The sequence below is a fragment of the Mus pahari genome, chromosome 2 (assembly GCF_900095145.1).
Source record: "Mus pahari chromosome 2, PAHARI_EIJ_v1.1, whole genome shotgun sequence".
In the NCBI taxonomy this organism is placed as follows: domain Eukaryota; kingdom Metazoa; phylum Chordata; class Mammalia; order Rodentia; family Muridae; genus Mus; species Mus pahari.
The window spans coordinates 48,163,360-48,190,410 of record NC_034591.1 but is presented as its reverse complement, the minus strand read 5'-3'; the positions used below and the strand labels follow the sequence as shown (position 1 = coordinate 48,190,410).

At 41.0% G+C, this 27,051-nt stretch overlaps 1 protein-coding gene across 1 annotated transcript in view; it reads right to left on the bottom strand.

Annotated features, from left to right (window-relative positions):
* Window positions 1-27,051, bottom strand: part of Snd1 (staphylococcal nuclease and tudor domain containing 1) — a 405,547-nt gene that overhangs the window by 188,839 nt on the left and 189,657 nt on the right. The window contains exon 13 of the mRNA XM_021191040.2: window positions 1,569-1,679. Coding sequence (XP_021046699.1) covers window positions 1,569-1,679 — 111 coding nt within the window. The remainder of the gene's footprint in view (window positions 1-1,568; window positions 1,680-27,051) is intronic.

Here is a 27,051-nt window from a genome sequence, read left to right as displayed (position 1 = left end):
GGGGTATAGGGAACTTTCAGGATAGCATTTGAAATGTAAATAAAGAAAATATCTAATAAAATTGTAATAAGAATTAAAAAAAAAAAAAAAAAAAGAATGACCAAGCTGCCCATAGGTCCACCTCACGAATTCCATCAACTGGTGAAGTTGTTTCCTGGAGGGTAGCCTGTAAGGTGTTAAGAAAAGTGTATCCACATTTCCCATCATGGGGGCTTTGAGCTCACTGTCTCCATATATAACACCAGAAGGATGAGAAGACCATTTATCTTTCATAAATATGTATTTTAAATCTATATCCCATCATTATTGTATTACTATTATTTGAGACAGAATCTACTGATAACCAAGGCTGGCCTGGAAGTTGCCATTAAGCCTAGGTTGGAACTCAAGATTCTCTTGCCTTGACATACCATGTGCTGAACTAATAGGCCTGGGGGGGTCTTGTTTTGTAATGGATACTAATAAGCATTATATCAAAGGTCTGAAACAACCCATTCCTAGACAGGACAACTGAGAAAAGCCCTAAGGAAATAACCTGATAGGCTGACCTCTCCACTGACATTCTGTGTGACATTCTATAGGTGCCCTATCAATCAGCCTGTGATGTAGTGTTACAGGCACATGTTGGATATTACAGCAATGTTTAGAGAAAGAGCAAGAGAAATGATGTCCGTGTCAAGGTGTGAAACCAAAATTAGGTACTATGTGCCCAACTCAAGCCTTCTCTAATGGAATGCACAATCTCACAATGACCGACCTTCTAGAACTAACAGTTCCTAGTGGTCAGGAAGACAGCAATCACTCTGATCCAATGGAGATATTCTGTGGGTCTACACGGACTGCTGAGCATCAGTTCAGAATTAGGTCGGTTCTTACAGCTTCTCAAGAATTTGGGAAACTCCAGGACTACCAGCACCATGGCTCAACGTCTCTTAGAATACGAGCCAGGAGGATGTCAATGGCCAGAAAGCCAGCTGAGCACTATGCTTTACTTGGAGTAACCAGCCACAGGGATAAAGGACAAAAGGAAAATGTCACAGGGCTTCTCAAATGGTCTTGTGCCAGCTCTCAGAAGTGTTTTCAACCAAAACTCATTTCCTAATAAATGTTTTCATTTCCTTTGTACACAACAAAAGGTCTAGAGGTGATAAATGTGAAAGGAGGGGAAAGGAGGGAAAGGTGGGAGAGGCGGCTGAAGGCAAGGCACAGAGTCAAACGCATTGCACACATTAGCCAGGCTTCCTTGGTAGTGCCAGGAATGGTGACGATCATCATGCATGGTTATCAGACATGATATGCTCACGTCCATGATTCTTTTCTTTTATAATGTCAACCCAGGGTGGCCACATTCTGTGTAATGCTGATTGGGGTGGGGGAGGCTAAGTATGCTTAATCATGGTTTGGCAGAAACTTCAAAGGATGTCCACTGGTGAAAGCTGAAGAGAGAAATGATCCAGACTCAATCTACATATTATTTCCAATCTACTTTGCTCAGGTAGAGATGCAACAGTGACACAGAAGGAAGTACTCCTATGGGTCCCATTATGTTTAGCAATTTCACAACTTACCTGGCCTCTGCAGCTAGCAGCTCATCATAGTGTGAAGATCTCTGGTCATCATCCTGCCGGTATCTGATCACTGTGGCCAGGCCTTTGCTGACAAGGGCCTCAGCAATGTTTCTGCAACAGAAGAGGTAGGTCAGTGAACACTGGGGCTACAGATGGCACTCAGTCAACAGAAATAACGACAGTTTGCACCTGGAGGTCACAATGCTTTCTGGCTAGAGAGGGAGAGGCTGAGGATGTTAAGCTGGAATCAAAAACAAACAAACAAACAAAACCAAAAAAACCAGAACAAAAATCCCCAACTCAGCATTTTTCTTGTTAGCAGCATCAGATGCTACATCAGTCCACAGACACAACCAGCAGAAACTATCTGTAAGAAGCCCACATTCGGCCGGGCTATTTACAGAATGTTATAAACAAGCTACTACCCTCAAGAAAAGTCTGCTCTAAAAAGACACACAAGATAAAAAATGAGCACATAAAAGCATGACCTAAATTTCTCAGGCTCCTTCCCAACCTATATGAAAGCTAGAAGATGCCTACTTGTACTTCCAGCGTTACAAACACTTGTTTAACACGATATTCAACATGCCTCTCTTCTCACAGCGCCACATAGTAGATTTTCCACTCTAAGTGGGCTTGGAGAAGAGCCAGGAATGAACTGGGCAGAAGGAAAGGCAGGGAAAAAGGCATTTTGGTAGGGGGGAAAAAAAAATCCCCGCCCCCCTCAAAACAAACCCACCAGGAACAAACAAAGGATAAAACCAGAGGTAACCAGTTTTCAACTGGTCCAACTGACTATATTCAACAACATTCTGACTACAGGTCTCAGATGAGATTCTGCCTTCTCCTTATTCTTACACACACTATGCCCACTACAGAAGAGACACACCCTTTTCGACCGTGTCCAACTCCCCCCCTGAGAAGAGTGCACGGGGAAGAGCACTCAAATGACTAATGCTGCTCTTTTCATAGTTCCTCCCAGCCTGGAAAGAGAACTTTGATATGCAAAGCCAACCGAAAAAATTTAACAATATCATTTTTGGAAAGGAAGCGACATGATATTATTGAGGGAGAGTGGTGGTTATGTCTTTCTTTGTGTCTGTCATAATTATACCAAAGGCCCCACTCACACCATCTGGTTTGCTGCCCTTTAGGGAGAGGGTACAGTAAGCAATAGGCTACTGTGCCATATGTTATGATTTAGTACTGCTTGAAAATGTAGTTAACTCTTAGCACACTGGTGAGCCTCAGCAAGTAACATTATGAGGTCACTGGCAGCTCATCTAAGCAGTATCTGTTTAAACCAGTAAGGATTCTATGAATCTAAAACCTAGGAGAACAGACTTCTCAAAGAAGCAGCACAAAATGTGGTGGTTAAGAAAGGAGGAAAGATGTCGTGTCTGATTCTTTTCTATTATATGCCCCTCTGCTGCCTGTTTATCTACTGCCAGCACGATATTAATATCTCCAAACTGCCATGGAATTAGCACTTCTTAAAATCCATTCCCACAAATAGGCTGCTGTGCTGGCCACCCTGTCTCCCGAGTCACTGCGTAAGCGTGCTGGCAAATGCTGTCATTATCACAGACTTGTGTTTGGCAGCACAGAGAAAGCAACAGCCCCAAATCAGCAGATGTAGATGTTGATTCATGGTGAGGATTTTAACTAAGGTTGTCACCAAGGAGCCCTACTAGGGCAGGAGAGTAGCTACACCCACCGAAGAGCTGTCAAGCTAGAAGGCTGGGAGTGGCTTGCAAGACAACTCCACTTTTGACAGGCTGAGATGTCTTGGTGATTTTAAATGCCAAGAGAATAAAGAAATGTTTGTTACTGCATTTTGAATTACTGAGCATTGACATTTTACAGTCAATGCATGAGGTCTAGAGGAGAAAGCAGGAACGGCAGACCAAGTAAGGAAATTTTCCTAAGAACAAGACCCAGTATGAAAAGCTAGAGAATACTAAGCAAAACAGTACAAATATTAAATGATTCAGTTCCATTACTGCAGTCAAATTAATTCCCAGAATTATTGAGTACCTGCCAGGGCAGCAGAGAGCATGGGTGCCATCCTTGCCCTCTCCGTCCCATCAGCAACCGTTTACAGACTGATTTAAGCCTGCCACAGGACTTCCCGAGGCCTTGGATTCACTCCACTCTGCTCACTCCTTTCCCTCCCCTACAGCTCTGCAGCTCTTAGCTGCTTTTCCTAATTACAGATCCCCCTGAAGGAACAGTTGCCTGTGCTCAGCAACAGGAGAGGAAAGACATAGGAAACATTAACAATCTCATTACTGAGTACTTATTTACTACATTCCAGGCATGTTGAGAGTCACATGTGTTTCTTCTTGGTGATGAAACATGCAATCACAGTGCACCTATTAACGCATTGCTGGTCTGCCCTGACTATGTGCTCCGAGTGAGCAGGCTTCCTGGCTATCTTGCACACCCCTTTGTACAGATGGAGGGTAATTTTTTTGTGGTTGAATTATCATATTTAGAATTTTTTTTTAAAAAATTAAAGTAAAAAAAATTACAGCTAGTTTTTAAAGTTAGTTTTAAAACATCCAGAAAATTAAGATATTCTTAAGCATAAGAAGAACCCCTAGTCGTTTTATAAACAGTGCTGGAATTCTAAAAGGATTCTCCTAGCAAAGTTTGCCTAGAATAGAAAAAAAGGACAAGAGGTTTTACAAGCTTTCTCTACCTTCTCCTGTCTCTTTTCCATGATCTGAAAATACAACTGAAGAAAACAAACGGAAGGGAGCACAAACAGAATTAGTCTAGTTCTAGTATTTGACTGTCTCATTCTCCTGGCTGCTAAGAAAAGGCTAGGAAGATGTTCTGGAAAAAGATGGTTTAGAACCTAATGTGATTGTACTAGTCAGAGAAAATGTTAAATCATATTCCATAACATTATATTGCTTTCTTGAGTGTGTCAGTAATTCCACCACAATTACATGTCTGGTACAATGGCTGATTCATAATCAGCACATAAAAAGAGACCTAACTCAGCCTTGGATGTTCAACATTACATCACCTTTCTCTGAATTGGCTAGAAAGAGAATTAATACTGGGACTGAAATGCATTTCCAAACTAAAGGAGACATTAAGGGCTCTCCCTATTAAACAAAAACTACTTTCATAAGGCAGAGTCAGATATTCATAGAAACAAATGGCATGGGGTCACATGCAGGTTTTTTTCAAAGTTTTTACAATAATGGGCATCTTCCTCACCCACTTCATTCTACACTACATGCAGGTTATATCAAGCCCAAGTTTCATCTGGAAGATAATTTCAAACCACCAGGTCCCAGATTCTATAATGTGAACAAAGGTGCATTAAGTCCATGAAAGAGAGTAAAAATATTTAAAAATTAGTATTTTAATTAAAAGTAGTATTTTAATTACACAAAACTCTAAGCATTGGAGGATATTTTTGTCTACCTTTCCCATTACCTCCCTATATCTTAATATTGAAAGTAACAGAAAAATATATTAATGAGTAAGTTAACTGTATACAATTGTTTGGATTGCTTTACAATATATGTGTATAATTCACAAGTCTACAATGTTCCAGAAAAGTTGCACATACTGTACAAAGAAGAACCATCTGAGAACAGGTGCCTGACCTGTTTTGTTATCATCTCCCAATTCTTAAGTGTTAATGCCTATAAATGAGGTCATTTTCCTACATTCACAAGAAAGCAAATCAAGTTATTAATAAAAATATCACTACATCAGTACACAGACACATCAATTGGCTGTAAATCAGGGTTCTCATGGTGTCAGCCTTGAGTTACACTAATTTCTCCTGGAGAGAACTGTTCTCCCAGAACTGCTGACCCACAGGTTTGCAGGAGGGTCAAGCTACAGTCAGAGACAGCAAGACCAGCTAACACCAGATGGTAAGAGGCAAGGGCAAGAACATAAGCAACAGAAACCAAGGCTACTTGGCATCATCAGAATTCTGTTCTCCCTCCACAGCGAGCCCTGGATACCCCAGCGAGCCCTGGATACCCCAACACACAGGAAAAGCAAGACTCTGATTTAAATTCACATTGCATGATGATGATAGAGGAATTTAAGACGGACATAAATAACTCCCCTTAAAGAAATACAGGAGAACACAGGCCAAACAGGTAGAATCCTTTAAAGAGGAAACAGAAAAATCCCTTAAAGAATTACAGGAAAACACAAACAAATAGGTGAAGGAATTGAACAAAACCATCAAGGATCTNAAAATGGAAATAGAATCAATAAAGAAATCACACAGGGAGACAACCCTGGAGATAGAAAACTTAGGAAAGAGATCAGGAGTCATAGACTCAAGCATCACCAACAGAATACAAGAGAGAAGAGAGAATCTCAGGTGCAGAAGATACCATAGAAAACATTGACACAACAGTCAAAGAAAATGCAAAATGCAACAAGCTCCTAACACAAAACATCCAGGAAATCCAGGACACAATGAATAGACCAAACCTAAGGATAATAGTTATAGAAGAGAGTGAAGATTCCCAATTTAAAGGACCAGTAAATAAAGGCATAAGTGGGTGGGGGAGCACCCTCATAGAAGCAGGGGGTGGGGGGATGGGATAGGGGGCTTTTGGAGGGGAGACCGGGAAAGAGGAAAACATTTGAAATGTAAATAAAATATCCAATAAAAGAAAAGAATATATTCTAATAATTTATGTTAACGTAGTGTCTTAAAATACTCTTATGTCTATATGTGTTTTACTTTACAAGAAGCACTTGTAAACTCAAACTTTGGCGAGGCTAAGACAGTATTTGAAGCTAGCCAGGTCTATAGAATGAGACCATTCAAAAGAACAATGTTGTAGTTTTTATACAAATATCTGAATTGTTAGCATCACTGCTATTGGAATTTCCAGGATCTAATAAGTTAAATTAATAATTACTTGAAAGCAAACATATGGTAATACCACAACATTCAACTTGAAAATCAAGAAACCTACTAACTGCTGATTGAATAGGGAAGTAGCATATGTGGTATAATTCAGAATCAGTTGCTCTGTTAAGGTTCTGTATCTCTTTAATAGAACCATCTCTGTCTTTCTTTGACAACACAGAGTTGAATTTTGTTTGTTCTGTTTTGTTCTGTGTTGTTTTGTATTCCTTGGCTAGCCTGGAACTCATAAGTCTGCCTCTGCTCCCAAGAGCTAGGATTAAAGGCATGTGCCATCATGTCTAGTAGAATCAAGATTTTTAAAGAGTATATAGGCCAGTTGTTTTGCCTTGTCTGTCCCTTTGTAATGAGAGTAGAAGTATAGAAAACACAGTGGTGATGTTGTATTTGATATCTTAGAATAGTATCTGCAAGAGCCTCTACTGTAAGGTACTCTTCCTTTCTGTATCAATAGGCAGTTTGGGAAGAAGCACTGTGAACTATAAAATTTTATCTCTCATGAGACTCCCAAGTTATTCATGGAGTTGGGATCTCTTGGTGTCAACTCACAGGATCTCATTTTATTCACTTAAAATCTGCTGCTACTGTTCTTTGTTTTGCTATTAAATTGTTCCCACCTTGGAAATAAAGACATGCTGGTTTCAATCCTCTTGGATAGGACCACATCAGTGTTGAGCATTTCCTTTCTTCTAGGCTGACATGCTTCAGGCTTATCTTGTACATCTTCCCTAGCTCTGGGGTTAGCGTTTATCTAAGGAGCCCACACTTATAACCTATTATTTCTCCATAAATTTATTGAAAACCATATGTGGCAGACATGAAAAAAAACATGGCTCTTGGATCTCTGACCATAGGAAGCATAATTGACTGACAGCCCCAATTACTGTGTCCTAAAAGCCATTCCTGTTTATTTTGTTTTGTTTTTAAAGCCCAAGTTACCTTACCTATCAGCTGCTACTAGCCAATAACAGCCCAGCAGAGGAATTAGGGCACCTCCACTACTGAGAGATATGGAAGTCCTCCAAAACTTAATTTGGCCTTGAGAATGTTCTTAGTCACTGTAACAGAATGCCTAAGACTGGACAATTTAAAAAGAAAAGACAGTTATTTGGTTCCTGGTTCTAGATGCTAAGAAGCCTAAAACTATGGTGCTTGTGTCTGTCTAGGTCCTTCATATTGAAATTAGAACACTAAGCAATCACTTTTAAAGAACTCATTCTGGTAAAAACTAACTAGTTCCAAGAAAACTATTAATCTAATTACAAAGGTTCTGTTTTTTATGATTTGATCACCTCTTATTAGGCCATCTTTAGCAAAAATGTTGTGCTGATAAACAGATTCTTAATAAGAAAATTTAGAAGGATACATTCAAACCACAGCAGAGTCACTACCAGACATGTAAAATTTCTTCTTACTGCTGTCTCACAGTTTGGACTCGCCTTATCCAACCCTCTTCCTTTTCCTCCCAGGATCAAATACTTTCCCCCGAGGAAGTGTTTGATCCTGGTCCCACTGCCTCTCATGGCTTCCTTCCATTCTCCTCCAGAAGAGATTCAAGTTTCTTGGAAGCCTGGTCCTTCTTGGCATCTGCTTCTTGGGAAAGCTGTACCAAAACCAGCAGGATGTAACACAAGTACCTGCACAGTGTTGTTCCTTTCTCTACCTTTAACTCTCTTCATCCAAGTAAGAGGTTTATCCTTAGTGTGCTTCCCTGCAGGATCCATATGCCTGTCTAGAACCAAGCTGTATCACTGCTGCCACTTCCTCCTGGGCTGCTGCTGGTACTAAGGCTTTGCCCCAGAGCCACATTTCTACATAGATGTGTGCATCTGCCACAGGCTCCGCCCTGTGCAAGTTCTATAGCCTCCTCCCGGGCCTTGATACTTTAAGTCGGACTATTCCCTGAGCAGATATGTCTCCTTTCAGTTCTATGGACCTTCAGATGAAATTATTTCCATTTGTCTACAAACACTAACCATATTAACTTTTCAGAGCTAAATTATGAAAAGCCTGTTTCTCAAGAATGTTAATTCATGACTTAACTGATTAGACATGATGCATTTAGGTGTCTGGCTATCAATACAGAGAAAGCTCATGCATATGCAACAGGGAGAATATTTCTCTCACTCACACACTATGAGACTTCCATGATTTGGTGCCTAGAAGTAGAGCTAACTAAAATATGTAACATGATAAATAGAACCTGGGCTAGATGGATAAAGACCCACAGAACGGGCAGGGGAATAATAATAGCTTACACCCCTGCAGGCCCACCCCCTCCACTCTCCATCTGAAAAGGATAAGAGATAGCTCAGTGCTCCAGGTGCCCAGATTTCTATCTAGGTCCTTTGAGCTTAACATTTTCCACTTAAGAACCATCTTCATTTTATCAGTCACTGAAGTGCCCAGGAAGATTACAAAAGGAGAATATTTTCCTTAAGGCAAACGCATGTGGGCACATATTTAAAATAAAGCAAACCCACAAAGAAATGCTTTTGCAATATATCTTAATGAAACTTAAAGGAAAGGACTGAATGGTAATTAAAAGCTCAGTATTTTCAGCAGTCACCTTGTCTGTGGGAAGAAATGTATGCATTTACACACACACACCATACAACTTTATTGTAAAGATTATTGTAATCTCAAGACTTGAAGGTCAAATGCCATTGACAACACACACTTCATGTTTGTATATTGTGAAACAAGAGGCGTATAGCTTAGGATGTGTCAGCTACGATTCCCAAAGGCTACAACAGTATGATGGTGGAAGGGTGCTGCTACTTCCTTTATGTACACAGGCCAAACTTTTGCTTTAAGTGTGGACATTCTCACAAGCGCTGGCCTAGAGGCCCCAGAACTCTATTATAATGGCTGGTCTCATTTCTTTCTCATCAGCTGTTCAGACAAATGCTACAGTGCAGCTGATGCACAACAGAATCTATACAGCTTATCTGTCTTTGCAACTCAGTTGAGGCAGTGAGAAAGCAAAGGTTCAATAAAGAAATTCAATGAAAGACTCAACAAATAGACAGATCGGAAGATTCTTTAGAACATACGGAGAATGTGAGCTTTCTGTCCATATCAGCTACTTTTCTTGATGCTATGAGAAAATACCGACAACAGCTACTTCAGGCTGACAGTGTGAGGATACATAGGCTTCTGTGGTAGGGAAGCCACGGCAGCAGGAGGGTGAGGTGGCTGGTCACACTGCATCCCAGAGTCAGGAAGCAGAGAGCAATAGTCCTCAGCTTGCTTTCTCCATTTTCTTCAGCTTCAGGTTCATGCCAGGGTGCTGTCTGTGTTCGTGCATCTTTCCTGCTGTCAAATCTTACTGGAAGCATCCTCATAGATATGGCCAGAGATGTCCTTCCATGGCTAGCCTAAGTCCCACAGGGTTGGTAATGAAGATTAACTCTGATATCATTCGAAATGCTTAATGCTCACAGTTCCTCAAAGGAGGCTCCACAAAGATCCTCTGTTCCCACTAAGACCTCTAGCACTCATATTCTTAGAGGCAGGAACCCAGCACTTCAGGCTGGTGACAGACTTGGCTTCTTAAAGCTGGAAAAAAAAAAAAGCGTCTATAAAGGGTAAGAACAAAAATTCAGCACAAGACAGACTGAGAGACAATGAGCCAGGAAGAAAACCTTACTCTGAGTATTTTCTAACCAGAGTAGACCTCAAAAGAGGAAAAAAAAAAGGAAAAAAAGTCCACTAAGTGAAGGATAGCTTTTAAAAGCTAATAGGATTACCTTTCCCAGGACTCACATCACACATTTCCACAATGGTGTCTTTGCTCTCCTAGTTTCTACTGGCTGAATGGGTCCTAGCTCTACCCCTGTCCCACCCAGACAGCCAAGCACTTCTCTCACAACCCAGCAGAACGTGCACACAGGATATTTGTTTCTGAAGCATCAATAATTGGATATACATATCTTTTATAGATTTTCTACCTCCATCTTACCTACCTTCTTTTAAAACTTCCTCTAAAACTTACCTGGATCTAAAATTGATTCGAATTGATTTTTAAACCTTTTCCTTTTAACAAATATCATCAGAGCCAGGCAGTGGTGGCACATGCCTTTAATCCCAGCAAGTGGGAGGCAGAGGCTGGCATTCTGAGTTCAAGGCCAGCCTGGTCTACAGTGTGAGTTCCAGGACAGTCAGGGCTACACAGAGAAACCCTGTCTCAAAAATCAAACAACAACACCAACAACACCAACACCAACACCAACACCAACACCAAATACAAAACCCAAATATCAACAGAATAGTTCGAGGTATCTCTTGACAGTGCTAGGTGACTCTCTCAGTATTCACAATACAAACTGATAACAAACTAGAAGATTCTAATGCTTCCGTGTCCCTCGTCAGCTTTAGGAATGAGGTCAGGTGAAGTGGAAGGGAAATTATCAACTATTAAGGGTAGAATTAAGGTACAGCGAGGCCTGTGGCAAAGCATCCACACTGGAGGTTCTGTGACAACCCACCAGGAAAGAGCCTGATCTCAAAAACCTCAACACATAAACAGGCCAGTGTGCTAATTAGAACTGCTGAGCCTAGTGGTTCAGTTTATAACCATAGCACTTGGAGGCCGAGGCAAATCTAAGTTTGAGGCCAGCAGAGAAGATAGAGTAAGAGCTTGTCTTCACTGCCAAGGGCTATCAAAGTATATATACATTGTAGCCTAGAAATTAAAATGTCATTATTATGGCCAGGTGTGGGATGCATACTTGTAATACCAGCACTCAGGAGACAGAAGCAGGAAGGGACTAATGCTCCAGGCCAGCCAGAGCTACACACTGAGAGCCCATCTCAAGAACGGAGGGAGGACTGGGGGGGGGCAATAAATTGTTTATTGTTAAACAAACAAAAAAACAAAACAAAACAAAAAGAAGTGAACCAATCAACAAAGAAAAAAAGGAAAACTCCTAGAAACAATTATGTGTGTTACTAGATCAAAATCACTTTTCCTGGGGGTGGGAGTGGGGAGATAGATTACACTTGCAAAGCAGCAAAACAACTGGGCAAGGTAGAACAATAAAGTTGGAATGTAGCTGTAATAAAAGAGCACCCATCTTCAAATAGTTAGTATTTTCTCTGCTCTTTAACTATCGTAGCAAAAAGACAAGATCACAGGAAGTGAAAGCGAAGCATCAAGAGTGGTATTCAAACTGACATGAGTAGACTCAGTCTGACTGTAAGCCACTTTGTGAATGAAGGCAGGAAATGCAGGATGGAAAAGAGGAGGAAAAGGCCTCCATGACCACCGCTGCCTTACACACAGGCAGCCACTGACCTGCCACAGCTCACAGCCATAGAAATGTCATTATCAATCAGTTAATGACGATTATACTTCAAAACTAGCCTTATTTGAGCACTGATCAACACCCACAGCCATAGAGGCCATGCTCCACTCAACTCCAAGAGCCTTCTTTAGACTGGGGTGAAAACAAAAGGAAAAAAAAAAAAAAATCAAAGAGCTCCAGGGCCCTGGCTGAGTGATGAGGAAGCGTTCCTTCATATTCGCCTGCCAAATAGCTAACTTCTATGCCAACGCATCTATGAACCACACAGATACCTGTTCCACTCATGTTCTAGTACCACAGTGGGCATACTTTCGTTGATCTCCTGAAAGAGCAACTGACAGGGAAAGCAAGAGTCAAACACTATGGCTGGAAGCCATAGAATGAAGCCCCTAAGGCCACATCATAAATCTGGCTAGTGGAGGGTAGAGTTCTGAAAATATGGCTCAAAATGCTTTAGCAAAAGAGGGGAGGAAACACAACATCAGATAGTTCTGCTCAGTAAACAGATAATTTTACTCTGCCCCGGGATTTCTGCAGTGCTAGAATCTTATCACCACTTCTTATTTGATAGTCTCATGTATTCGGCAACATCATGGTTATGGCTTTATGAGACAAGGATAACTAGCATTCTGCTCATGATGACACTTCCCCTCCAAACACCAGGGCACTTCCAAGGTGACCAAATACCTGAGGAAGTGAGGCTATTGAGGGAAGAGGAGCATATTAAATAAATAGCAACAACACAGACACCACCCACCTTCAAACAGTTCGCATTCTCCTCCAGTCTACAACTATCCCAGTCAATAAAACTAAAGAATAACAAAGCATGGGCTGGTCTGAATCTTCTTCTATGGCAGAGGATATGACAGTGACCACCAAAGTCATTCTCTGGAAGAAATGGAGACAATAGGTGCCTCATAAAGAACAAGAGCAAAAGATATGATGATATGTGGCCTTTTAAAATTATTGTGTGTATGTGCATGTGATGGTGGGTGCCTGCAGGGGTCAGAGGCCTCAGATCTTAGAGACAGATTTATAAGTGTATGTGAACCTCTTGAAGTAGGTGGTGGAAACAGAACTGGGGATCCTCTGGAAGAGATGCAAATGCTCTTAATGGTTCAGCCATCTCACTAGCCCCTAGATCTAGCTTTAAAAAAAAAAAAAAGTAAATGGTCTAACAAACACGTGCTTCCAACCCAGCCAAATCGGTCTACTCATAGCTAAATATGCCATGCATTCACATTTCCAACTATTTGCAGGACATGTGAATTTGTGTGATTCATCCTCACATAAAACTCAGCATTTCAAAAATAAAATGCAGTTTCCTAGATTAAAAATTTTGCTGAATTGTCCCAATCACCTCCTCCATCCTGCAGTCCCACAGGCCTGCCATTGTTGACTGCAGAAGACCATCCAGGCAGGACTCAAACCCCCATGCATTTTCTTCTCTATTCTTCCTCCCCACTCCTGCTGAGACCTCCACTGCCTCTTCTATGGTCTATACAGCATCCCCTACCGGATCCTTGACACTGCCAGCTCAATCATTTAAAAAACACTTAGATGCCAAGTAGTCCTTCTTCTCCCAGTCACCAGCCCCACCACCAGAGAATACATGCTTGGAAGGTTTCAATATAGAGACAAGCATGAACTTCCTATGTCTGAAATGATGTTGGGAAGGGGAAGTAGGTACGAGAAGGCATCAACCAGGAGAATGGGGAGAGGAGCAGTGAGGAGACAGGAAAGGAGGAAGGATGTAAGATTAGGGGAGGCTAGGAAGACTGGTCTTTCTTAAGACCCTTTCTAAAGTCTTTAAAATAGTTATCTCATTTGACCAGCACACGAAACTTGCGTGCCTCTTATGAGCAATAGAGCTACGGTATAACCAAAAGGTGGGGAGTAGAAAGGCAGCCTTTTAGTATGACAGAGACTTTGCCTGATCCAACACCCAATCTATCAATGTCTGATGGCACAGCTTACTTACAGTCACTGAAAGACTGTTATAGTTGTAGCAGATATCTGTGGGGACTACTAAAGGACTGTCATTTTAACACACAATATCTTACCTAATCTTTCTATCAATACAGAGGCAAACATGCCTTTTGTTTCCCCAAAGAGTAAATCCTTTCAGATTTGCAGCATGATATCCTACTGTAAGTGGCAGAGCTGCAACCAGAAGCCAAGCTTTCCCATTCTGAATCTAGTGTCTTTCTCACTAAGCAGTGTCACACAACATGCAAGAGTATTATGTACAATCTAGCCCTGGAGACATTTCTAGCCCTGCCTCAGGAAGCCCCTTCCAGCTTCACTGTGCTCACCAAGGTGGTGCACTTCCTGGGGGCTCCCAGACCTGGTACCCACCCATTGTGCTCTGTGGTGGCACACAAAAGTAGCAGATATCTGGTGTTACTATGTATTATTGTCTTCCTTTCTGTGTGTATCTTGTTGTACACCTAGACTGTATTCCCTTCTGGTCTATGAAGAGTCACACACTTAGTAGGCATTCAATAAATATTTATTGGCTAGCAGATTAATTTCACTCACAGAGTTCCCAGGGGGTTTGTGGGATGTCAGATGAAAACAAAGTAATAACTGACTGAGTCATAGAATTTTTTAAGCAAAAAGAGTCCACAGAGATAAGCCAATCTAAATGCTTCCATATAGAGATGAAGACAGATCCAGAGATAAATTGTAAGCAAGCTGTTTAAGGGAAAACAGAGACGGACACCATCACAACAGGCACCTAAGAGCCCGCTGAATCTCAGACCATTCCCTTATTATACTGCTGTCCTTTAAAAATTCGGTAAATCAGGAATAAATATAATGTGCTCATGAATTATCTAAGATGCCTTTAATGCATTAAAAATATATCAGAACATTAAAAATAATCTATTCATATTAGATTATAAGTTTGACCACTCTAATACTAATAAGCTTGCTAAAATATACATTAGACATTTAATTAAACGGTTTGTCTGCCAACAAAGGAGATTCAGTGGACCTATTTGAGAAATGAATGATTTGAAAATGACCAATGTCTTCCCTTTCCCCTCAACATATATTCCAACACAAAGCAGAACCATTCATTGGAAACAGCAACGTTTTCTTCATCTCTTTCTCTGCCCTTCTATCCTTTGAGAAATAGAATTTCACAATATATCACCTCGTTGACTTTGAGAGTGCACCTTACTACTGATAGAACACTTACATGCTCAGAAGGCATTAGGAACCGAGATTGCTTTAAAGAAAAAGAAGAAAAAACTATAGTGTGATGAGTGTGGACTTTCAGATGAGGGAAAAAAGTTCTTGCCTTCTCTCTCTTAGTGACCATGGAGACTCTCCTGGGCTTGTTCAGTCTGACTGCAGGCTCATTCTTTTGCTGACCACCATCCTACTCTCTGACGACAAGTCATTAAACTAAGAGGATTCTGACTACTAGGGTATAACATGGCCTAGAAATGTGTGAAAGCTACCAAATGCCATGTTCCTTGCACACAGCTCAATGGGATGCAGTAAAGCTCCACATCCCACGCACATCATCACTGTATACCCTTGCTCGCATTCCTGGCAGATAAGTCATTTTGACATTGACAGGTTGACAGGACAGTTAGAATTTTACAGTGGTATCTGGCCCCTGCAGCAGCATCTAGTGAAGCTGGTAAGGGTGTCTAGGCCAGACTACTTCTAATTAAAGCAACCATAATTAACGCTTCCTGATTCTTGCATTGTGTTGCTCCCATCTACTTAGTTCTATCTTTTCATAATTCTCTCATACCAATAACTCCCTTAGTAGAATAGTCATCATTGTTACTGTTCTTTGCATCCAAAATAATCTTAATAGATTTAACAGACTCTGATGTAATGAAGACTCATTCGTAAGAGTTTAAAACAAAAGTTCTTGCCAAGCCTGGTGGCAAAGGCCATGATCCCAGATACTTGCCACTCAAGGGACTGATTCAGGAAGATGACATGTTCCCAGTCCACTTCAGCTACAGAGTAGGGTGTTTGCCTAGTATGAGACTTCAAGGCTCAAGCTTTAGTACAGCAGCTCTTGACCCCATTGGAAGGAGGAGTGTGTGTATCACATAAGGCTACTTGAAAACACAGACATTTGTAATAGCAGCAAAATTACCATTATGGAGTAGCAATGAAAATAATTTTATGGTTGGGGGTCAGCACATCATAAGGAACTGTATTAAAGGATCATAGCATTGGGAAGGCTCAGAACCAACTATCCAAGTAACTAAGTAGCATGGTACATGGACCACACTTTCCTCTAAGATGACAAAGGCAAGTGACATATGCAAGGGCCCAGGAGTGCTGTGCCTGCTCCAATGATCCCTAAATCCTGCTGCAGTGCTATGGTCCAGGGCAGGTAGCTGGACAGCACTTAATCTTTAGCCTTCTTGGAGAAGAAGGAGGGATTGTGCTGTCCTGCCACCTTGGTGCTCCTCATGGTGTGCTCTCTCCACCCAATTGTGAAATGCTATGCGGGGCCTCAACCCCCCCAACCCCCGGAACCCAACAGCTCCAGCCACTCTGCTAAGGAAAAGCAAATGGGAAACAAAGAAAGGCAGACGGCTTAGAGACGGGAACTCAGAGGTAAGCAGTGTAAGTACAGTGTGGCCACATCCATGAACAATGTATTAATGTGTACAAGACATAGACGGTAAAAAAGAAAGCTACTCTATTTAGGCAATGGGTCAATTACAGGAGTCTATAAGAAGGACCGAGTAGGGCAAACGTGAAGGTCCACTGCTGGTTTACAAACACAAATTATGCCCCAACTACACTCACTCTGAATGGATAAACAAATCACAGGCCACACACTCCTCCCCAGATAAACAGTTCCATAGATTTGGCACTGAAAGATATTGGATTGCAGCTTTGTCTACTTCACTTGTTTTCTAAAGCCATGCAAGAAACCAACTTTCTTAAAGACACTGTACCGTGTGGCAGACTTCTTTTAAAGGTCAGTCTTATACAAACACTTGGAGAAAGAACAGAGAGAAACAGTTGCATATGGTGAAACAGGAATTTCAGGAATAAAAGTGGCCTACCATCCTGACAAAAGAGAAGCCACCCAGCAGGGACGCTTGTCTTCCCAGAAGCCTGGTTAGGCTCTCTACTTCTCACCCTCCGGGGCCTCCGAGGTCATCAGTGAAGCACAAAGATCTGGAGGTGCTCACACCCATTTACTCCAAATCTCTGTGTTTACACTTGTGCCAGTTTCCACACCCCTAAGATGAGAAAGTCTATGAAACACATTCTAGCTCACATATTGTTGATTTTTTAAACATGAATTAGGACTTACTGATCAGCAGTCATGGAATATACATTCAAGTAGCTATCTTATAATAGTTGGCAATAACATTAATAGTTGGCAATAACATTCAAGGATAACCAGACAGCATCATTTCAATGGGTATTTAATATAACATAGGTTATAGAATATTTTCCAAGTATTAAAACTTCATTTTAGGCCTCCCATTAGCCCTATCTGCTGTGGAGGTTAGAATGCCCAGCAAAATCATGAGATCCCCAGCACCACATTTTAATATGCACTGCTTGCTAAGATATACTATATCACCCAAACATGCTGTAGCACAATAAAGAGGAGAGAAAATGAGCAAGTGGGGAAGGGGATAATACATTGTTTCTTACTAGGGAAACAGATTCTCAGACTTCAGGATTCCTTTTGGGCTAACTCAGTTTTACCATGGCTAAGGGCCTTTTTTTCATCTGTATCAGACCAAGCTCATTAGCAACAATGTGTTCAAGGAATGGATTCAAAAAGGGAGAGCTGACTTTAACAGCTGACATTCTGTTCAGCTGTCCCTAGTTCATGTAACAGCTCTGTGTACTATGTCAACTAGGATGCTTGCTTCTATCTCAGCTCTGAGGATGCTGAAAATCAAGCTTCACATTCACACAGCTTGCCAACTGGCAATTTGGCCTATTTATACTGAAAGCTGTAAGTAGCAGCAATATGTGCCTAGAACCATCACCCAATGCGTCTTGACTGATGATTAGGAGCCCCACAATACACTAAGGACAACAGGAGAGACTTCAAGCAGGACAACTTTAACATAGCCAAGAAAAATCAGTTTCCTGCTAACTAAACAGATATAGGCAGTTCAACCACTGTCCTTTTATTTGGCTAAACAGAAATGAAGACAGACACACACACACAAATTGAGTGACAATCTGGACTACAATTTAGGTCTCGGATCCTAAAATCATACATACAGATCAGAAAAGGCAAAAGGGAATATATTCTAATGCCAGCCATGACTTAGACGGATTTCAGGAGCATTACCTTAAATGAAAAGGCCTACCTTAGAAGACGATATCTAATGTATTGTTTCGTTTACATAGGGATCTTAAAGTTATGAAGATGAAAAACAAAATTAGAGTCAGGAATGATGGGAGGGGAAAGAATACAGGGGGCAATACAGGGAGATCTTTATGATGAGTGAATAATTTTCTTCTTTTACTTCACTGTATAATAAATGGCACCAAAACATAAATGTAAGTACATAAATACCAATGTCCAATTCCTATTTTAGTACTATATAAGGTAGAACCACTAGCAGAAAATGAGTGAAGGGAACATGGAATGCACAGGGACTGCTCTCAATGCTTTTTAAAATCCATCTGTAATAACTACAAAATCAGGTTTTTAAAACCAATAGAATTTGAACTTAAAAAAAAAAAAATTAGGGGGCTGGAGAGATGGCTCAACAGTTAAGAGCAGTGACTGCTCTTCTGAAGGTCCTGAGTTCAAATCCTAGCAACCACATGGTGGCTTACAACCATCCATAATGAGTTCTGATGCCCTCTTCTGGTGTATCTGAAGACAGCTACAGTGTACGCATTTATAATAATAAATAATTTTAAAAAAATTAGAAGGAAAGCATTGGAAGTCAAAAGTCCATTTAAAGTAATTTTAATTGCATATAAAATTTATGTTTTCTGCTATCTTCTTTCCCTACCTCAGCAATACGATCTTTCACCACCCTAACTTTGCTTGCTGACCCCAGCCACAAATATGCCTTTACTGTCCAGGTCTCCAGGCACAGCAACTGGTGTTCAGCTTGCCTTCGTCTTCTTTTTTGATGTTTTGTTTTTTTTGGTTTTCAAGACAGGGATTCTCTGTATAGCCCTGGCTGTCCTGGAACTCACTCTGTAGACCAGGCTGGCCTTGAATTAAGAAATCCACCTGCCTTTGCCTCTCAAGTACTGGGATTGAAGACATGGGCCACCAGTTTGCCTTCTTAACACTTTGTGCGTCATTGCCAGCAGTCCAGTCTTATCATCAGTGAGCCATCCCTGGACGACCTATGGAAAACTACCTTCCCAATCCTGGCATACCTCTTTTACCCTTCTTAGCTTTATTTTTTTCTCCACAGCACTTTTTAGTATCAATATGTTTTCATTATTTCTTTACATGCTTTCCCACTGGAAATATCAGCTTAAAAAAAAAAAAAGTCTCTGAATTGGATTCACTGCTTTAGTTCCAGTGCCAGGAGACAAGCCTGGCAACATAATGTACTAGATAATCGACAAAATTAAAACAAAACTAAAAAACAAGAATTGAATTGATGATTATGTCATATGCTCGTGGTACAAAGAAAACTGTGCACACTGGGGAGGACATGGAGATGAAGTTGAATTGGCTCACATTAGGAATAGAAATTTCACATTTCGATTCTGGCCTTAATTAGAGAAACCTATGAAAAGGTGCTTACCTTTTCAGTCATATTCTGCTATTCTATTATACCAAGGAGACTAACCCTAAGCACCTCTAGGGTCCCAGACTAAAGTCCGAAATGATGCCACAGAAGGCAATGCCTGCCCTCATTTCAAGTATAACGTAGCTGACTCTAGGAATATGAGATAAGCCATGGAACCATGGAAAATACCTGAGCATTTATTAACTCCACATATTCTACAGAGCAGAGTATGCATTATATAATCAGAAACAGGAGATACCTGTGACTGAGTGTTATAAGGGCTATCTATGAGCCTTATCATAGGGAAGCATGGGGTCCTGGAAATGTGCAGCAAGTGACCACTTCTGGGTTTCATTTGGCATGGTGCCCAGGCAATATTTAAGTTAGCAGTGAGCAGAGTGATGAGCAAGTAGCAGGTAGGTGGGATGTAGACTCCAGACAGACAGCATACCAACTCAAAACCAGTGAGTCTCTGTTTTGTTTGCTTGCCCAGAGATGATGGATGAGAACAGGGAAATGATAAATATAAACATGAAGATAGGCATGGGCCAGATCATAGATTCATATAATCCCAAGGGCAAAGGAATGATGAATGAAGACACTGAAGTGGGAAGATAACAATCAGATTTGTTTAAAAAAAAAATTACAACAGTTAAGAGAAAATAGATCAAATAGAATAAAACCAGAAACCAAAGGCTAGTTTACATTACTATGCTGTTAACACAGATGGGAAGAGAGAATGGACGTGTCACTGGAGCTCTCCAGGTAGCAACCTGATCCAGGAAGGCAGCATGGAGGAGCAGGTGGAGTGTGTCTGAGCTACACTAGATGGAACGATGGACTACAATAAAGGAGAAAATGAAGAGGTCACCTCAATCTGTTGACTGAATGGTGGCACCATGAGTAGGAATAAAGTCATCCAAGGAAGGGAAGGACTCTTGAAGCTCATTTGTAACTATACTGCTTCAGCACCTAAAGGATGCATGCGGCCCAGGCAGCAGCTGACTATGCCAGTAGGAAGTATAAAGCAGGACCAGAGGACTTGGTTAACATGAATAATGGAATCTGCAACGTCTATAGGAAACTGAGACAGGATGAAAATTCACATAGATGGGGCTGGGGTAAGTAGAAGAATGAGAAAGGTCTAGAAATAAATGGCTGTTTAGGAGTGCTCACCACTGCTGTCTGAGAAGGGGCCATCAAAGCTGCAGAAACAACTCAGGAAAGTGGCCTACTGAAAACGAGAGACAAGTTTTCCTTTTCTCCCCTTCTCTTTAAAGAAAAATAGAGATGCCAGGATGTCAAGTAAAAGTAAGGATTGGGACATCATTGAGGGAAGCACCGCTGAACGACGTCAGTCAAAGGAGCCAAGAGCAAAGGGACTCAAGAGATACAGTTCTTTAACTCTTTTAATGGAAGTAGTAAGGAGAGAGACTTAAAGTAGAGAGGCCAGCCTGAGCTACCCAGGGAGCCTGTTCTAGCAAGACAAACAATCAAATGGGCAAATAAAATGGGATAACTAATGGTGCCAAGTCCTGGAAAAGACTAGATTCTAGGAACACAAATGGTAGAAAACAGAGCGGAAAGGAAGAGTCCAAAGTCTGAGTGGTAGGAAATGGAGATAAGAAAATTAGCATGAAGAAGTCATACTGGGGTAGAGAAAGCAGGATGATCAAGACAGGTTCTTATCAGTCTGTATGTTCTCCAAAAAGTAGAAGATGACATCATGATAATGAAGGAAGATGTGATGGTAGGAGGATCGACTGGAATTATTATGAATGCCTTGAAGGTGGTCATGGAGAAAACATTTATGGAAAATTAACCTAGCAGCATCATATAGTTAGAACTAGAAAGGCTTATGGTTCCAAAAACAAACCTAGAAGACTATGTGTTCATTTAGATCTGATTTGTCAAATGTGCGGAATAGTGACAGAAAAGAACTAGTAACACAATACTTAATTACATAACTAAATAACTCTCTTACTTAGAAGTTTGTATCTTCATAACAAAACTTGTTTTCTATAAGACCCTGCTGCTCAAAATACAGGATCAGATGGTTCCTAGGAGCAGTCAAACATACGCATGGGCAAGCTCATAGCTTTTAGAATTCCCTATCTAAAATACTTCTAACTCAATTTATCAATTTAAACTGTTCATAACTCAACCTACCAATCCTATAAATTGAAAAGAATTTGCCTAGGTAAAGCATGCCTGGAACTATTCCCTGTACAAGCCAACAGTCATCGATTGGTTTTGCCTGCTGTGCATTCAGCCAGAGAGCATCTCAGGCCCTTTGCTACCTGCTCATCACACTCCTGACTAACAGAGAGAGGGAAAGAATCATTTGGGAGAAAAAGACCATGAGGATTGTATAACCTGATTGGCAGACCACTGTCTGGGTGTGCTTTTATAAGCTGCAGAGGCAACTTTCGTGACATAAATAAATTTAGACCCTTCTTGAGTAAGCATTAGTATTAAGCATGTTGGCCTTGAAATAAGAGTAGTACACACAAATGGAAATAAGATAAGGTGTGTTAAGTTGAGTACAGAGAAATAAGCAGGAGAAGATGGCGAGCACACAAGAGGGTTAAGTGGCACTCTGATTAACCAAAATACCCTAGGGCGAAATACCCTAGTTGAGGAAAAAACTGTGGGATAAAGACTGCCCCCTTGAAGAATGTAAAGCCAAATAATTTATCTATTATTATTATTAGTAGTAGTAGTAGTAGTAAATCCTGAATTAAAGGCACATGGAATGTGTCCAGCTCCAGCTTCTCCTTTTATCTCTGAAGTTCATTTCTCAAGATTGACAACAATGTTTTTGGTATCAGTTTGGCATGTTTCTTTGAAGAGAAACTCCAACAGAATGGTTTGACCCTCATTTACCTAAGCACTTCCAGTATGGGCCCATCTCAAATTCCTTACTTATAGAGAGGAGGAAAAGTGCCCTAAAACTTAGAAAGAGCCAGGGTCAAGAACATGTGAACAAGTGAGAAATCCACGAAACCGAGCTTAGCACCTGCATCCTCAGTGGGACCAAACAGTACAGTCACAGTGGCTGTGTCTCACTGAGCTCCTGTCTGACTACTGGTCTGGCACCAATTCATTTCCTGTACATTGAACACGGGTGAGAAGATGACTGTTCTCCATCACATTTCCCAAAATTATCACAACAGATTGCTTAATCCCTTTCACTAAATAAATACACATGGTTGTCCACCCACACCTCATCAAAATTGGTTTTTCTACTGTGATGGTCTGGGATTGACTCCTCCGTACCTTGTAGGAAAATCAAGTACTTTTCCAATGAAAACCTGTCTAATGTGTCTAACATCAGACTGGGCATAAAGCTGTTATTCCAGATGCAGCTGAAATGAACATGCTGAAAATAAAGAAGAAGTGTTCTCTACCACACCAGCAAAACTTACTGTGACAGGGAGGTATGGTATCCTACCAAAACTCCCAACAGTATTCAACAAAGGAAAAAGCAAGCCACTGCCAAATCATTTTTCAAGAGAAACAAACAGGAGAAAGACCTTAGAAAAACGAGTGAGCAGTAGCAGGGCAGTAAGACTCCGAGAGGGAAGACGCCATGTTTACAGTGCTCTGCAGAGACACTGCCAGGTGGTAGTGACAAAGAATAAAGAAATGAACACCCAGAGAAACAGAGACATTCTTGTGGGACCACGGAACCAGGAAAACATAATCAATAGGAGAGGGTGGGTAGTGGCCAGCCTGGAAAGGGTTCGGATCAGCCTCTTCCTTACACGCTGAGCTTCTCGTAGGGTCAAGAAGAGAGCACATAAAAGGTGCTTGCAAGAAGAGCAGTTCTAGCTTTACAAAAACATTCTGGGTGAAATTTCTTGTTAATCCGAAAAATATTTCTTTATAAAATTCATTAGTCTATGAGTAAATTTTTATTTAAGCCATTGCATTCAGTTTCACTCATGAAAATGCCTGTAATGATAATAATTCATGTAAATTCTGTGATAGAAGCATACACATCACTCACTGTCAGAGGCAGTTTTCTTTCAGCTTCTCTATCTACAACGTGATGTCTAGGTATATGGTCGCCGTAAGTAAGTCCCCGAACAGTGACTTGCAAGCACACTGCCTGCCTCTATAATCACAGGCTAATGGACACAGCCATGCCTGTTGGTTTGTGGGCTGACTGTGGCAGAGTTCACTAGAGACCATATGGTTCTCAAAGCAGAACATGTTTATCATTTGATCCTTTATGGAAAAAGCATGCCAGCCTCTCTATCTTTCAACACTGCACTTTAAATCGACTCTTAAGAGGTTATTTCCAAAACACTAGTCTGAAAATTAGGAGGTCACACCATAAGAATGACTGTTATACTGAGTTGGGGGAGAACATGACCTTCGCATAGTGCCTCTGAGGCTGTCTCAGGCTGATTCGTGTATTTAAAGCAAGTGAAGAAGTGCTCTGAAATATATCAACCTCTATGAACACTTTCAGGATAAAGGTGACTTCTTTTCTCCTGGAATAATTTTATGAGGAGGGGGCAAGAACCTGGCATTTATTCACAGTATTAACACTTTGGCCAAAGATACCACAGTAAATAAGCCTTTCTTCCAAAGAACACTCACAGTACTTCCATTAGGAGGAAAGAGAGCAACTAACACTGTCATCTCTGCTTTTAGCAGCAGCAGGAGATCCAGAGAGAAGCTGTGTGGAACACCGGACTTGCTGTGCAATGTTACCTCCTGAAGCTTCTCTGAGGGAAAAATGAATGACTATATTTAGAGCCTGCCCGGCACATAGGAAGCCTGGGAGGTACTGGGATCACTATTGTTGCTGGTAATTTTCATTATTATTAACACTGCTTTGGTTGTGTCGCTTCTGCTGCTGGACTCCTGTCTCCTGTCTGTGCATAGGGAGGGGTGTGAAGCAGGGGTGGGCAACAGACACAAAAAGGACAGTCGTGGAAGTGACTACCAACTGTAAAATTCTACAAACTAGATGAAAGGAATTCAAAGACAGACATCATGGTGACCGTTCTCAGAGAGTGGATGAAGAGGCAAGCCCTGACTTCACGAGGCCAGAACCGTCTAGGAGATGGAGCTGCCAGAATAGATTTTTGTTTCAAGTTCGATGGTTCTGGGAAGAGGTCACCCTGAGCTGATAGAGATATCATGGTCACCTCTTAGCGGCAGAGCATGGCCTGGGAGCACACCCATCCACCCGCAGCACAGTCAATCACACACGCCACTGCAGAGGCAAGATTCATGGCTCCGGCAACAGTCCAGTGTTATCCAATATGCATGAAATCAAAGTTTTCATCATTTCCAGTGGTCAAAGGCCAGTGAGTGTTAAATCCCAGAATACTAGGATTAATGAAGGAGTCATTAAAGAGCCAGCATTAAATCACTTCGGTAGCCAATGCTGAGAGTGATGTCTGTAATACATTACAAGGCTGATTAAAAAGAAACAAGTTCCAATTTAGAAACGAATTACCTGATCTTCTTAAAACAGGTTGGACAGCTATCATGGCAATTGTGTTATTATAGGAGGAAGAGACAGTGGGCAAAAGAAGTTATGTCAGTAATGAGGACTCATCACCCTCAAATCACTGGGCATACAACTTCCAAGAAACAGATTAACAGCGTTATGACAGTTCTAGAAAATTGTCCAAATTTTACTACTGCCTTTGACTTTTCTCACAGAAATGTAATTTTGCAATTTTGGGGCTGAGGGTCACTAACACTTTATACTCAGGAAACATAGGTTTAGGTTCATTATGCTTTGTAGCAATGTGACTCTGGTTAAAGATCTGTAATCCCTGCTTTTTTAGCAGACTCTATAATGAAGCTATTCTTCACTGTAGGCTTTCTGAGTCACGATGGAGAGAGAGAAACAGAACCTAGTGAATAAAATCAAAGAAAGCTCTAAGCACGGCTGGGAGGGAGGGAACTAACATGTGCTGACCGTCACAAACTATCTTTGAATCCATAGCTAACACCAAGTGGTAGACATAATCTGTTTATGCATTCAAGTTACCAAATTTCTTGTTGGGGAAAAAAAAAAAAATCACAACCCAACAGAATGGCACCTATAGTATTAGGTTTCATTTTACAAACAGTTATTTATTCACAGAGATGCTCTGGGTAAGGTATTGAAAATGATATTAATATAAAGAATCCAAACAAAATTTGAGAATACATTTAGCCCTCTGTATATGTGGCTCCCACACCTATGTAGCCAACCAACATTCAAAACTACCCCCCCAAAAAAAAGAATCACGACTACAGTGTATACACAGACTACATTCCCTGTCATTATGCCCTAACAATGAAATGTAACAAGTACTTACATGGTGTCCACTGTGGCAGGTGTTATACACAGTCCGGAGAAGATCAAGTATATGGGATTATAGGTCCAGGTTATATGTTAACACTGACTGTGTGTGGATCTGGATATCTAGAGGGGTCCTGCAGTCAATCAATCCTCTGTGGATACTGAAGGACAGCTGTGGTATGCTTGACAATCCTCTCTGCTAACAGTTAAGAATGAGATTACATCTCTCCTTGAAGGGCTCTCTAAGGCCAAATAATCAAATCTAATTCTAAAATCTTGTGTTGTATAACCATAAATGGTGCTCAAAATATATTACATTAAGGCCCTGGATAGTTTGTCCTAGCTGTTCTGGGTATGCTGGCTGGATGAAAGACCTTTTCACAAATACAAAGGCATGACAGAAAGCAGCCAGGGTTATAAATTGGGTTGTATCTAGAAGGGCATCAACATAAAATAGTAAATCTACTCCAGGAAATTAGTTCGGATTGAAAGCTGCCAAATAATCATGCTTTAGTCATCAAAATACACATTATTAATTTCAGACACACCAGTCTATCCCGAATGGAACACAACAAACCATTCTTCATGGCTGTTTTACTGCCGGCTTCAAATGGAGTAAAGCCCACAAATGATGTTTACTGAACTAATACATGGATAAATGACACTGGAATTATGACTTGGGGATGCAGTTTGAGCTAATTATCAACAGTGGCAACAAATGAGGTTAAGAACAATAACTACAAGCTGAGAATTTCTGTTGAGGAGGAAATTTTACAATTCATCTCCTATTCAAAATAAGTAAATAAATTCATAAATCTGAATTTGATGACCAGGCAACACACCACTACTCTCTCAGGAAAGCATCTTAACTAGGGCCATGTTGACAGCTAATGACAACAGATTATGGAGGCAATTGATAGAATTCAAGAGGAGAACGGGCATGGTGACCTTTGCCTTTAATTCTAGGACTCCAGAGGCAGAGACAGGCAGATAGATTCCAGGCCAGCCAGTAAAACCCATCCACAAAGCAAAGCAAAGCAAAGCAAAGCAAAGCAAAGCAAAGCAAAGCAAACTAGAAATCCCTAGAAGATAAGTGACTGCTTAGGAAAGCCTGAGTGTGCTCATGAAGGGCAGGGAGTGTGGGCAGTCTTGTAAATCCCATGTCACAGGTAGGACAGTCACTTTATGGTTACCG